Source organism: Eriocheir sinensis, chromosome 10 (genome assembly GCF_024679095.1).
Source record: "Eriocheir sinensis breed Jianghai 21 chromosome 10, ASM2467909v1, whole genome shotgun sequence".
Lineage (NCBI taxonomy): Eukaryota > Metazoa > Arthropoda > Malacostraca > Decapoda > Varunidae > Eriocheir > Eriocheir sinensis.
The window spans coordinates 13,251,357-13,266,356 of record NC_066518.1 but is presented as its reverse complement, the minus strand read 5'-3'; the positions used below and the strand labels follow the sequence as shown (position 1 = coordinate 13,266,356).

The 15,000-nt window shown below is 48.3% G+C and overlaps 1 protein-coding gene across 1 annotated transcript in view; it reads right to left on the bottom strand.

The window, feature by feature from the left end:
* The window catches only part of LOC126996347 (protein O-mannosyl-transferase Tmtc3-like), a 274,512-nt gene that overhangs the window by 79,093 nt on the left and 180,419 nt on the right, over window positions 1–15,000 (bottom strand). Inside the window, exon 5 of the mRNA XM_050856717.1 lies at window positions 12,385–12,624. Within this exon, the coding sequence (XP_050712674.1) occupies window positions 12,385–12,624 (240 nt within the window). The remainder of the gene's footprint in view (window positions 1–12,384; window positions 12,625–15,000) is intronic.

Sequence of the window (15,000 nt, the reverse complement as noted above, 5' to 3'; positions counted from 1 at the left end):
GTGGTAGTCTGACCCATCTTGTGTACCATGGACCTAAAAGAGCACTCATTAGAACCTGACTGATCCCCTTTCGGCCTTTGGAAGTAGTTGATGTGTGTGTGTGTGTGTGTGTGTGTGTGTGTGTGTGTGTGTGTGTGTGTGTGTGTGTGTGTGTGTGTGTGTGTGTGTGTGTGTGTGTGTGACCTGGGACTGGTGGTCGTGACGGGGCGGTCGTTGGAGTGGTCTGCGTTTGGTGGTGGTGTGCGTGGTGATGCAAGGTGATGATGGACTTGCTTGATGGTGCTTCTGTTGCTACTACTGAGAATGGCTGGGCGTGATGAGTGCTTAGGTGATGGTGGTAGTGATGATTATGGTGATGGCGGTGGTGATGATGATGACGGGGAAGGTTGGAAGAGGAAAAAGAGGAGACGGGTGAGGCGGAGGCGGAGGAGCAGATTAGCAGGAGAAGGAGGAGGAGGAGGAAGAGGTGGACCTGGGTGGAGGAGGAGGAGGAGGAGGAGGAGGAGGAGGTGGAGAAGGTGGTAGCTGAGAAAGAATGTAGTACAGGCACAGAAGGAGTTTATAGCGAAGTTATCCGCCAGTATTCTAAAATATTTTACAAGCTAGAAGAAGAGGAGATAAAAGCGACGAAGAGGAGGAGGAGGGAGGAAGAGGAGGGGGAGGAGGACGAGAGTTCCCAAAGATTAAAATACAATTATTATTTTACAAAACCCGTTCCGTGTAATACTTTTTACGAGGAAATCTGACAAAATGTTCAGTTACATCGTCCATATTTCGTCCGAATAAACATTTAACCCACAACAGACACGTTACACCCGCCCAGGAAGACCCCCCTCCCTCTCTTCCCCGCTGGTGTGGATACTCTACCCCCCCGCCCCCCCCAGGTCGCCACTCCCCCCCGCCCCTCACCACCGCGCTCTCGCACCACCAAAAGCGATTAAACAAACAACACACATTTAACTTCTGTCTCGTGCCTCACCACCGTCACACACACACACACACACACACACACACACACACACACACACACACACACAGGCATAGACTATTTCCCCTCAACAGTTGCTTAGATCCAAGGTAGTACACTCCCCTCACAGACATTTAAAGACACACACACTCATGCATTCATACACAGAGGGTGACATCCATCCATCCATACATACACATACAAAATGAAACTCCCTTGATGAGACCAACACACACATACACACAAACACACCTGACAAACACCTTCCATTTTGACCAGCAATGTGTACTATCACCAACACACTTGCATCACCTCCTCCCCATATACACCTGAGCCCTACCTCCTTAGCCCCAGCAAGTAGGTATGGAATTTCAGGTGTGGAAAAAGCGCGGATCTAAGCGAGAGATCTGAGAAGCAGTGGAGGCGTGGAGGCAAAACAATGCAATGCCATATACAAGTCAGGTGTCCGGTCAACCTTTCAGGGGAGAAGGGAAGATGAGAAGCAGGGAAGGGCCGTGCTGAGAGGCGGAAAGGGAAGAGGATATGAGATTGGAAAGGAGGAAAGGAGAAGATCAGGAGTAGGAGGAAGACTTGGAGAGGGCGGTGGCGCTGAGAGGAGAATGGAAATGTAATACTGGGAGAGATGCAGAAGAGGAATGAGCGAAAGGAGGAAGAGGAGGAGGAGGAGATGAAGGAGCAGAAGGGCAGCGTGAAGGGCCGAAGGGGTGACTGAAGATTGAAGGGATGCGCCGATATGGAACTGTAGAAGAGGATGACGATGAAGGAAGGTGGAAGATAAGGGCTGCTGCTGCTGATGACGATGATGTACTTTTATGTTGATGTTTTCCTTTTGCTGTTGTAGTTTTCTTTCTTCTTGGTGCTCCTTTTATTGATGTTGCTTTTGTTGTTGCTGTTGTTTTTTTGAAGGTTTTATCATTCCTGCGGTCGTTCTTTTGCTGTCTTTGTTGTTGTTGTTGTTGCTGTTCATGTTCTTGCTATTTTTTGGGGTCGTGATGATGGCGGGGGCGATAACACTTGGTAGCTTTTTTTGTGGTGGTGGTGGTGATGATGCTGATGGTGGTGGTGGTGGTGATGCTGGTGGTGCCTGAGTTAGTGGTAGTGGTGGTGATGGTGAGGGAGGTGTGTACTAACGCGTGGAAGGTAAGTAAGTACACAGGTAGGTAGGTAGCTAGAGCTTTGGAGGTACAGGTTGTGGTGGTGGTGGTGAGGGCGATAGGTGGAGATATATTAGGTACTAGAAGTGATAACAGTGGTGGTGGTGGTGGTGGTGGTTGGGTATTGAATCATGTAGTAACCAGGCGATTCTTCACCCTCCCTTCATGGATCAAGACGTCCTCCTCCTCCTCCTCCTCCTCCTCCTTCTACAACTCCACCTCCTCCTCCAGGCCTCTATGTATACAAACCATCACCATCACCACCACCACCGCCACTATTATCAACACCACCAGTACTCAACACAGACCCTCCCCTTCCTTCCCCCTCCCTCCACTACCCCCTTCCCTCTTCTCTCTCCCTCCCTCAGCCCCGAACTCTCCCTTAAATCATCTTGGCGCCGCGCACACAACCTTGAGACGCTCCCGAGGCCCCGCGTTGGTCCCGCCGAGGAGGAAAAAAAATACACAAGTTGGGTTCTGACGAAGGGTGAGGCAAGGGCGGCCCAGCACGAACAAAAACAAGCCTTGGTGCGGCGGGGCGAGGCACGGTAATGACAACACGCACTTATGTTGTTCCTGTCTCAAGGGCCTCCTCACCTCCGTCTAGGGCCCTCCCGACCGTCAAAGGGGCTCTCCTCGCCTCCACACACACACACACACACACACACACACACACACACAGGGGCAGGTCAGTCACTCCCTCAGCCCGACAAACATACAGTCAATCGGTCAGCCAACTCCTCCTCCTCCTCTTCCTTCTTGTCAGTCACTCGCCCTTCCTCGGCCAGTCTTACAGTCAAGTCTTCCTTCCCTCCACTCTGCTTCACAGTCTCAGGTCAGTCTCTCCCCCAGTCAATCGGTCACCTAACTCCTCCTCCTCCTCCTCGTCAGTATTCGCGCAGTCACTCCTCCTTCCTTGGCCAGTCTTCCAGTCAGTCTTCCCGCAATCTCCTCTCCTCCCTGCTTCACCCTCCTCGTCTGTCAGTCATCCACTCGGGCAAGAACCATCGCGTTAATTCAAGTCAAGCCAGTTATGCATCCGTTAAGAATCCAACCTGTCATTCACGTTCAGTCTCTCTCTCTCTCTCTCTCTCTCTCTCTCTCTCTCTCTCAGTTGAGGAATAAAGAGTGAGTCAACTAAGTAATTTCCCAACAGACTTACACAACCATACACCACTCGCGTCAGGCATGCACACACACACACACACACACACACACACACACACACACACACACACACACAGAGCCCAAGGGGTGAGTTACATAGGGTGGCCACGACCCTCACCACAGCTCGGTAAAGACCTCTCCCTGGTCACTCCGGATCTTTATTTCAGCTCCCTCTCCGAACTGTGTCTCCTCCTCCTCCTCTTCTTCTTCTTTTTCCTCCTCCTCTTAGCGCGTCTCTCCAAGTGTAATAAACAAGTGGAGGACAGACAGTGGGCGAACTCAGAGGGAAACAAAGGAGTGGAAAAAGTAATGAGAATAATGAAAGAAAAAGAAAGGCATGAAAAATAATGGAAATAATGAAAAAAAACTAATGTAAATAATTAAAAATATAATGAAAATAATGAAAAATACTGGAAATAATGACAAAAAATAATGAAAAAAAGGATAGAAAAGGGAGTCTGATGAGAATATATAAACCCACACATCTTTACACAATCCATAATCCATTAAACAAAAAAGTAAGAAAGGAAACACCGTATGAACGCACCAGCAAATAAACATCAACACACAGAATCCCACAAACAAACTAAGTGAGTATAAACACGATCGAACAGATGCAAAACGGAATATACATCTCGAAAGTAAAAAGGAGATAATTAAATTAACTCTAACCAAAGGGAGAAAGGGAGAGGGAGAGGGAGAGGGTAAATATAAACAGGTAACACAAATTATAAGCGCGTGGTAGATGTGGTGGGGTCGGAACCAGCTAGCCTGAGGGGTGGCGGCGGCGGCAAGACGAGGGGAGGGGAGAAGGAGAGGGGAGGGCAGAGGAGGAGAGGGGGTGAGGGCAGAGGAGGGGAGGGGAAGAGAGGGGAGGGGAGGGCAAAGGTGGGGAGGGGAAGAGAGGGGAGTGGAGGGAAGAGGGAGTGGAGGGCAGACGAGGGAGGGAAGAGGGAGGGAGGGCAGAGGAGGAGGGGCAGACGAGGGAGGGAAGAGAGGGGAGTGGAGAGCAGAGGAGGGGAGGGGAAGAGAGGGGAGTGGAGGGCAGAATAGGGGAGTGGAGGGCAGAGGAGGGGAGGGGAAGAGAGGGGAGTGGAGGGGAGACGAGGGGAGGGGAGAAAAGGGGAGGGGAGGGTTGGAGAGGGGAAGACAGGGTCAGTGAGAGATGGAAATGTGGAAACAGGCAACAGGATATGAAGGAGAGGAGCCGCTGAGGAAAGAAAATAAGATCCAGAAGAGGAGAAATAAGAACCCGATATAGATAGATGGAGATATAGATAAATAGATGGGGATAGATAGATAGATAGTTGGATAGACAAATAAAGAGATAGAGGATAATGAAGGATAGAGGAGCCGTTGGGTAAAAAAAGATCCAGAAAAAAGACATGAAATAGAGTTATAGATAGATAGATAAGTAGATAGATAGAGGAAAAGATCGATAAAGAGAGAGAGGCTATGGAGGAGAAATAAAGTGTTGAAAAGAAATAAAAAAGATCCAGAAAAAACGAAATAAAGACAAGATATAGATAAAGAAAAAAAGAGAAGAAAAAACAACACCCAACCACAGCACCACTAAATGAAAACACACACACACACACGCACACACACCAATCAACACAATGCCAGAACAGAAATAGTGAACTGCAAAAGGGGAAATCAGGTACATAAGAGCCAGCAGCCCAGCCGAGCACACCCCGCCCCGCCAAGCCCCGCCGGCAACCACATTTAGGGACAAGTGGCGGCGCTCGACCCAGCCAGGCAAATAATTCACGCCCACTGCCCTGAACAGAGGCGAGGCGAGGTCCCGCGAGGAATGGAGTTGGTGGGCGCTCACAAGATGAAAGAACCCAAAACTGAGGACTCCGAACAGGACACAGAAAGACGGAGAACAAAGAGGAGGAGGAGGAGGAGGAGGAGGAGAAGGATAGCAGGAGGTAAGAGCGCACGGAGGGGAAGCGACAGAAGCAAGCAGGAAAGAAGAGGAAAGGAAGAAGGGGGAAAAGAAAAAGACGAAGGAAGGGCTGCAAAAAAGGACACAGAAAGACGGATGCAAAGGCAGGAAGGAGTTCAGGGCGTACGGAAAGGGAGATAGGAAAGAGACGGAGGAAGGAAAAAGAACCAAAAACGGAGAACTGCGAACCGGGCACAGAAAGCCGGAGAACAAGGGGATGGAAGAAGAGGAGGAGAAGGAAAGTCAGGAAGGAGACGAGGGAGCACGGAGGGGAGTGGAAAGGAAGAAGGGAGACAGGAAAAGGAGACGGAAGAATGGGAAAGAAAGGACGGATGGGTACAGAACGACGGAGAAGAGATAGACGAAGGAAGAGGTTTAAGGGAAAGGTGATGGAGGAGGAAAGGCAGGAGAAAAGAAAGCAGGAAAGGAAGAAAACCAAGAAGGAAGAAAGGAAAAAAAAGACGGAGGGAAGGGGAAAGAACGAAAGCAAGGAGGTACGGACGGTCGGCCAATAGGGAAAGGCTCTTCATGGATTCCTCGATTTTGCACCGAGGAAGTTTTCTGGCCGGTGGTTGAGACTCGGTATTTGGGCGACTTTTCCGAGGAGGGCCTTAAGGAGACGGAAGATATGGAGGGGAGAGAGAGAGAAAAGGAAGAGAGGAGAAGCTAGGAATGAGTGAGTTAAAAAGAAGAGTCCGAGAAAGAGGAGGAAGTGTGAAAGGGAAAGAGAGAAAGGGCAGGAGAGGGAGAGAAAGGAGGGAGTGGGATAAAAGAGAAGAGCGTCAGGGAGGGAAAGAAGTGTGGAAGAGAAGGAGAGGGAAGAAATGAAAGGGAGAGAGGGAGGAGAGGAGGAATAAGATGTGAGAGGGAGAAAAAAGGGAAAGCGTTAGGGAGGGAAAGAAATGTGGAAGGGAAGGAGATGGAAGAAGTAGAAGGGAAAAGATAAAGGGAGGAAAAGGGAGAAAGGAGTGAGTGAGATGAAAAGGAGACGGTCAGAAGGATGAACAGAAGTGTGGATGGAAAGAAGACGAAAGAAATGGAAGGGAGAGAGAAAGGGAGGGAAGAGGGAGGACGAAGTGAGTGGGAGGAAAAAGGAAAGCGTTATGGAGGGAAGGGAGTGGAAGAGAGAGAGAGAGAGAGAGAGAGAGAGAGCAAGGGGCAGAGGAGGAAAGGAAGTGCGGAAGGAAGGAAGGAAGAGAAAATATTTACCATTGGGAGAAAATACTATTGCGATATTATTGAAAGTGATAAATAAATAGACGCACGCGAACAAAATAAAACCATCCCAACATTTTCTGGACAATATTTGTTTGCGTTGTTTTATCAATTTCTTCTCAGAATTTCACTTTGACAGTATTTTTTTTTGTTTGTGTGTGTGTGTGCGTGTGTATGTGTGTGTGTGTGTGTGTGTGTGTGTGTGTGTGTGTGTGTGTGTGTGTGTGTGTATTTTCATATCCATTGTATTCTTGCACGGGGGTCTGTATGTCAGTCTGTCTGTCTGTCTGTCTGGGGTCACAACACACCGCGCCCTTACTGTCCTGACGAAGCGTAACTCGGCTCACGCGACAACCGAGCCGAGTAGCGGAAGAGAGTGTTGATCAAACTTTGCTGAGAGAGAGAGAGAGAGAGAGAGAGAGAGAGAGAGAGAATGAAGAAGTAAAAGGAGGCAGAAAGCGAATAACACAAGACAAATGTAAATGGGAAAAGTAACAAAGAAAATAAATACACGAGAAGAGATGAGAAAATAACAAAAAAAAGAGAAAACAAAATTGAAAAAGGAATAAATAATGAAATGAGAGAGAGAGAGAGAGAGAGAGAGAGAGAGATGTAAAGATCCGGTCAAACGTCTCATACTGTCTGGTGCGTTCAATGAGCCAGAAATTGTCGGCAGAATCGAAGTGAGCGGGCAGGGAAGGAGACGAGAAGAGGAAGGAAGGAGGGAAGGAGGGAGAGAGACAAAAGGAAGGAGGAGAATGGGGAAGAGCACAAAGGAGAATGGTAGAGAATGAAAGGGAAAGGAAATTGCCCATAACAAGAATATAAGACATTGGATATGTGAAACGGGCGCCCGTGCACACATACGCACACACACACACGCACATAAGTAGAGCTGTGATTTGAGACCTCTCGTTGCCTTCCTCCTTGATCTCTTCCTCCTCTTCCTCCTCCTCTTCCTCTTCCTCTTCTTGCTCTTCTTAGTAGCGGTACTAATTTATTTTTATTTTTCCTTTTCTCTTTCTTTTCTTCCTCTTTCACGTCTTCCTCCTCCTCCGTTTTATAAGGATCATAATTCTCATATTTTTCTTTCTACTCATATTCATTCAACTCTTTTTCTCCCTGTTTTCCTCGTTCTTTTCTCCTCCTCCTTCTGTTTTCTTCATCTTCATCATCTTCTCCCTTTTTTCCTTCTCCTCCTTCTCCTCCTCCTCCTTCTTCTTCTTCTTCTTCTTCTTCTTCTTCTTCTTCTTCTTCTTCTTCTTCTTCCTCCTCCTCCTCCTCCTCCTCTTCCTCTAGGTGCCCCGTGGTCTCGACAGCGCCAAGTCTGTCTGTCTGTCTGTCTGTCCGGTCACTTCCGGGTCGAAACTCAAAAATACGAAGGGAGGCAAATATACACTCGGGGCGGGGTGCCTTTGTGTGTGTGTGTGTGTGTGTGTGTTTGTGTGTGACACACACACACACACACACACACACAGATCTGATGGATGAAAAGAAAGGATGACCAATGCGACAGAAGCCAGGGAGAGCGAGCGAGCGAGCAAGGAGGGGACAAAAGATTAGAAGAGATGAGCGGCGGAGCGGTGACGAGAGGGGAGGAGGGAAGACTCGCAAACAGAGGGAATAATAAAGGATTACAGAACGATAATAAAGCCAATAAGAGAAGAGGAGGAGGCGAAAGAAGGAAGGAAGGGGCACGAATACAAGAGGAGGAGGAGGAAGACGAGGAGGAGGAGGAGGAGGAGGAGGAGGAGGAGGAGGAGGAGGAGGCTTGGCAGGGCAGTGAAAGCCCATCCATTTCCAAGAATTTGCATAATCTGTTCTAATGACAGCCAGAGACCCAGGCTGCCTTCACTCGTCCCAGCTTTATCTCCGTTAGAAAGGGGAGGAGAAGAGGAGGAGTAGGAGTAGTGTACTGTACTCTCTCTCTCTCTCTCTCTCTCTCTCTCTCTCTCTCTCTCTCTCTCTCTCTCTCTCTAGCGTTATTCTCTCTCCTGTTTCATATAATTTTCTTTTCTTCTCAGCTTTATTTAATCCTTTTACTTTTTTTTTCTCTGTTATTCTTCTTCTCATTTTCATTTGTCTGTTTCTTCTTTATTTTATCTCGATTCTCCTTTTACGGTTTCATCCCAGATCTCTCTCTCTCTCTCTCTCTCTCTCTCTCTCTCTCTCTCTCTCTCTCTCTCGGTCTTGCTCACTGCCGCCCTCTTTCTCTCCCTCACGTCTAATTCAATATATCTTCACTTACGGACAAAGGATGACGGCTAGAAGTGGATTGAAAAGCGAGAGGCGACGTGGGAAGCGAGGGCGACCCCAAGCAAGCGTATCGTTAGCTGTGGGGGCATTGGAAGGGCGGGGGACGAGCGGGCGGGGAGAGTTCGGGCGGGCGGTAAGAGACTGGATAGGTATAGCAGGGGGCTGGGCAGTAGGCAGTGGGTAGATTTTGGTTATTAGTGGAGTTTTTAAAGGACTACTGACTGACCTCTTTAATTTATCCTTCCCGAAAAGCCTTCCTTCTTGTTTTCTTGTAACTGGTCAATTTATTGGTGCAGAGAGAGAGAGCGAGAGAGAGAGAGAGGGTATAAGAGCGAGAGGAGAGCCAGAGCGAGAGAGAGAATGAAAGAATTGAAAGGAAACAGCAAAAGAAACCTCAAAATAAACGAGAAGACGAATGAAAATGGTAAAAATAACAAAGAAAGGAGAAAGAATAATAAAACGTTTAAAAGAAAAAATAATATAAACCAGAAGAAAAAAAAAATAAAAAGGAGAAAAAGTAAACAAATGAGAGTCAAAGGGAGGGCGAGAGGGAGAGTAACAGAGACAGAGACTGACCCCCCCCCCCCCCCCCCGCCTCGTAAAGATAGCAAGACACACGTTAACAAGCCAACATTACATTAGCGCTCGTTGGTTCCTGGCGCCGTTCTGTCTTGGGCTATTGATTTTACTTTTATTACATTTTTGGGGTCTTTTTTTTAACTTTACTTTGCATTTACTCGCCGACTCTTGCCCTCTCCCTCCCTCATCTCTCTCCCCGTCTTCCTCCACTTCCTCCTCCCTTCCCTCCCTCCCTTCCTCCGCGCGGTGGGGAGAGAAAACACCATCAGTTACTTAGCTTTCCGGCGTTGTTGTATCAGAGCTCATTACCAAACAGGGTGCTCAAGGCCTGCAACACCCTGACACACGCTACCCACCCCGACTCTCTCTCTCTCTCTCTCTCTCTCTCTCTCTCTCTCTCTCATATTGTCTTATCTCTTCTGGTTTCATTGCTTTCTCTCTTTTTTCTTCTTTGTAATTCTTTCCTTTTTCATTCGTGTTGTCTCCTATCACTGTTTTCTTTCATATCTCTCTCTCTCTCTCTCTCTCTCTCTCTCTCTCTCTCTCTCTCTCTCTCTCATACCTTCTCTTCCCTTCTTTTCACCTCATTTCTTCTTCTCTCCGCTTTCCTCCTCTCTCCTTCCTCTTGAACCCTATCTTGCGTGTTTCTCTCTCCTCTTCACGCTTCTGTTCCCTTTTCCCTCTTCCCTCTTCGCTGAACCCTATGGCTGGTGCTTCCTATGACTTTCTACCTCGCTCCCCCTTACCTTCTCTCTCTCTCTCTCTCTCTCTCTCTCTCTCTCTCTCTCTCTCTCTCTCTCTCTCTCTCTCTCTCTCTCTCTCTCTCTCTCCCCTTTTCCATTCTTCTTTTACTTCCAGCGTTCCCTCTCGTGGCCAAATAAACCTTTCCAGTAAATATATGATTCGCGGGGGCCGCACATTCGTACGTCCGTCGGGATGAATGGAACAATGCGGTATGTGCGCCCTATAACAGAAAACGCTCCGCTCTCTACAACTTTTAGGGGAGGCTTCGCAGTTTTTGCCGGGTTCGGGAAATACTACCTACCCTTACATGACTGGGAGCCGCTCCATCGTGCAAGACAGTCACTTTATTCCCGTGTGCCGAAACAGGATTTTTCTCTTAATTGTTTTTACCGTTTTGTTTTTTAATCTTTTTTGGGGGGAGGTGGGTGGTGGGGTGTGGTGGAAGGGGGAGGGATTCGGGTTCATTTCGAGTGTTTCAGTTGTAGTTGTTGTTGTAGTTCTCTCTCTCTCTCTCTCTCTCTCTCTCTCTCTCTCTCTCTCTCTCTCTCTCTCTCTCTGAATCATTGTGACGTGTAATAAATAAATCCTGCGCTATTTTCTTTTTTGATGAAATTATTTTAAAGGGAAAATTCCAAGCGAGAAAAGAGAAAGAGAATTCTTGAAATGAGTGAACAGGGAAATATTATCTTGAAGTTCACCTCATTTGGTCAGCATTGTTTATGTTGCTGCTGTTGTTGTTAATATCACATTTTTTTTCTTCATTATTATTATCATTATTATAATGAATGTTGTTATTGTAATTTTTGTTATCATTGCAATTACTGCTATGTTTGCTATAGTCATTACTATGATAATGATTAAAATAATAAATAGGTATTACTGTTATTATTAATTCTTATAATCATCATTAAAAGCTTTCATTTTCATCTTTTCAAAGCCAGAAACTTTTCCAACGTATTACCGCCACCACCGGGGCGGCACGCGTTTCGCCGCCACCGTGGCAGCGGCCCCGCGGGGCCCGGGGGCAGGACAGCTCTCGTTTACGTGTCTGCGCCTGAAGAGAGGAGTCCTAATATAAAATGTTATATTCCTGACGTTTTAATGGATTTTTATGACGAAAGTGAGCAATGTATTTATGAATAAGCATAATGCTAATGCACTGGTGGAAGGCTTTGATGTGCCGGGCTGCGAAAGGCGCACGGCCGGCGCCGGGCATGGCAGCCGCGCCCGTTACGCGTCTGTTCTCCAAAAAGTAATTGACGCTACTATTTGATATCATATATTTTTCATTTTCTGAAGGGTAATAGTGTTAAAATTACAATGTATTTGTCAAATTCGCTTTTCCAAGGAGCCGCTGCCGCGCCTGTAATGGCCGGCGCGTCACCGTCACGCAAGAGGCGGGGCGGGGGAGGGGGCGGGCCATAATGACTGCTGATTGCTGAATGCCTTCCTGATCGTTACGTATCCGGCAAACTGGTGTGACCTGCCCGCCGGTGCCTCTGCGGTGAGGGGAGGCCGTGACTACAGCACACTGTTGACACCACCACACGTGGCCTGCCTGCCCTTCCATTGCCTACACTAGTGTGCGTAGTGAGGGGCGGACAGCCTTCCTCTGCTTCTCCTTCCCACCAAATCAATTCCTCCATGACGGGAATATTGTTCGGTCACAAACTAAATTGAGTTTATTGTTCGAGAACTTTTGTAATTCTCTTTCAGGCGGAGCAGGTTGAGGGAATTTTCGCTGTCTTTTATTCTTATGCCTGTAACTTTAACTCAAAATTTGTAAATATTAAGAACAAAAAGAATTCCACATAGAATAAATATCCTGCATGGAACATAAACCCAATAAAGTCCGATGCGTCGTGCAGTTATATAATTATTGTGGAAGCTAATGATATGATTCCTATTAATTATTTACCGGAAATGCACAGAGATCATTAAGAGCGTCGGCAGGCACACAGGTGCGGCGCACGAGACACCTGTGGAGCCTCAGGGGTGCACGGCCTGACCTTTGTGTTCGAGGGGGCCAGCCAGTCTGTGTCAGTGGCGAAGACGGAAAGTTTTGGCAAAATATAGCACTGACGCTGCCCTGCTGCCTCGAGGACATGGACGGTACAAATATAGTGATGTAGAAATAATAAAATACCAAAAATAATTGTAAAGTTAAAAAAAAAAGTGTGGAGGAATACAGCACGTAAGACTTCTCTGGTACGTTGGCCTGGACGCTAAATGATTAGTGATGACCATACTAATAATATAAATACAAAAACAAAACAAAAAACATAATGATAACAAAGCCAAAGCAACAAAACTCATCATGATCAGCTTACCTTCTGGACGATGAACAGCTCGTAGACGGCGCAGAGGGCGATGACGGTGATGCCCTGCTCTTTGCACAGCATGGCTGTGGTGGCGAGCAGCATGGCCAGCAGCATGAGGCGCCAGTCGGTGGCCACGCGCGCCCCCCGAGCCCCGCGCACCGTCCTGGCCGTGGCCCCCGAGTAGGCCACAAGGGATCCCAGGAAGAAGAGCGAGGAGAGGGTCTCGGCGCGCCCCACCACGCCCGTCACCTGGGGGAGGAAGAGAAGCAGGTGAGCGGAGGGGCAACAGGTGCTCAGAGTCCTACAATGCCTATCCTATAATATCCAACAACGTCCTAAAATACCTGTTTGTGCCTACTTATTTTGTTCTACTCACTACTACTACTACTACTACTCTACAGGACTGAGTGAATCTTTTAGTTCCCCCACACTGACGGCCATATCAAAGAAGTTAAGTCCAGATATATAAAACCTTGGAAATGTTTGGAAACATTCGCCTACTCGATCACTTTTCCCTGGGAGCAATGAGAGGTTTCCCCCCGAGATATACACCGTTTGTCCAGCGTGTTCCGCCGCTCATTGGACGCAAGTGGCATTGAGTTTTAGGTCCATGTTCTTAGATGCTTCCCCCTCCCACATCACCTACTTCAAAAGGCCAAAAAGAAGGTTAATCGGGTTTTCATGACTGTTTCTTCACGTTCATGGCGCAGGAGAAAGGGTCACACTACCACCAGGGCCATTGAACTACCCCTGGAAATGCACAAAACCCCTACGAAAGCCTTGTCAAATATGTGTGCTGGGGGGCCGAAAGGTTTAAGAATACGGCCCTTAATACCACATACACACAATAGCCTTCCCTTGACACGAAGACCAAAACTATAACACGAAGGCCACATGTTGTTCAGCGATATATTTTGTCTTGAAGGTAAGAAAAAAGAAAAAATGAGGATGCGTTCAAAGAAGTCCCTCCGAAATAGCCTACTGATAGCTGTGATATGTGTGTGTGTGTGTGTGTGTGTGTGTGTGTGTGTGTGTGCATCAAACCGACAGACAGACAGGGAGAAGCATAAACCCAAAGATAACCAAATGAACAGACAGACAGACATGAAGACAGACATAAAGCAATACAAAAAAAAAGACCCGACGATGAGGCTGACGGCCTGAACAACAAGCCCACGCCATTCTAACGAGACGGGGAAAGGTCAAAGGTCAGCCTGACTCGCTGCTGAAGAGGTCAATTATGCAGGGCGACAAGGGGGGAAAGAGAGAGGAGGGAGGGAGAAAGAGAAACGGAAAACAGGAACGCTTTTGGAGATGATGATAAATAAAAAAGGTGTGTGTGGGTGTGGGTGTGGGGGGGGGGAGGGGGGGAATAGTCTATGCTCCTCTCTATTGTGTTGCATTATCACCTATCACTTCAATCACCTCATCCCCCTCACATCCCTCCCTCACCTCATCTCGATTTTTCCTCCTTCCTTCCTCACTTCCTCTTCGCCTTTCTTCCTACCTCGGTCTCCCTTGTCCACCTTTTCCAACGCGTTCAGCCCATTCCGTATGCCTTGTGGGTCGGTGGTTGTGGTGGAGTGGGGAGTGTTTGGTGGGGTGTGGTGAGATGTGCTTCCTCTCCCTCATGGATTTTGAAGCACCCTGACCCTGACCCTCCCTTGCCTCTCCTTACCTTGCTTCCCTAAACTGGACATTGCCTTAGTAAACCTCTTCTCTCCTCCCTTTCAGCCACACAACTAAATCCCCACTACCACAACACTGCCATCCCATCCCGCATTCACCAACCCAAATATCACCCCCATAACCACCTTCTCCACACTACCTCACAACCATACCTTCCCTTACTCCAATCCCCAACCATCACCACCACCTCCCCACATCACACCTTCCCCCCACAGCCATTCCCTCACTCACTCCACTCCCCATCCCAACCCCTACCACCTTCCCACACCACACCACACCACACAGTCATTCCATCCCTCACTCTCAACCCCAACAATCCCCACCACCACCACACCTTCTCCCACAGCCCCACACAACACACCCCGCCACCTCGGAGCAGCGCAGCGGACAAGAGGAACCAAATTGAAACTCATTCCCCTCACGCAGCTAAATCAACAGAGGCAAGGGTTGGGTCCCTCCTACAGCAAACAATCAAGCTGGATGGACTTAAATGAGCTTCTGACCACCTCCGCTCCCTCCTCCCTTACGCCCTCCTCTCAAGGGACAAGACCAAGGGAAGGAGAGGCCGGGAGAGGCAACGCAGCGCCACCCAGTTCCCTCCTCCAGTCCACTCCTCCATGCATCCACCACCAGCCTGCGAGCCCGTGTCATCTAGTGAAAGCAATACATTTCGAACCGTCCGCGTAACAAGATCTATTCCGTCCCTCCGCACTCACAAACAAGAGATGTGCTATTTCCTTTATTAGAGACCCTTTCACCGGGAACACAAGCACGTAGCCTCCCTTACACGACTACGACGACTCCTGCTCCTGCTGCTGGCTTTACCTGGCGCATGCATCAACCTGCCTACCTGTCCGACGTGAGGCATCAATACATGAGTGATGCTGCTGAGGTAACGCCGCTGCCATTCTCTCACTCTCCTCCACTGTTATCTAG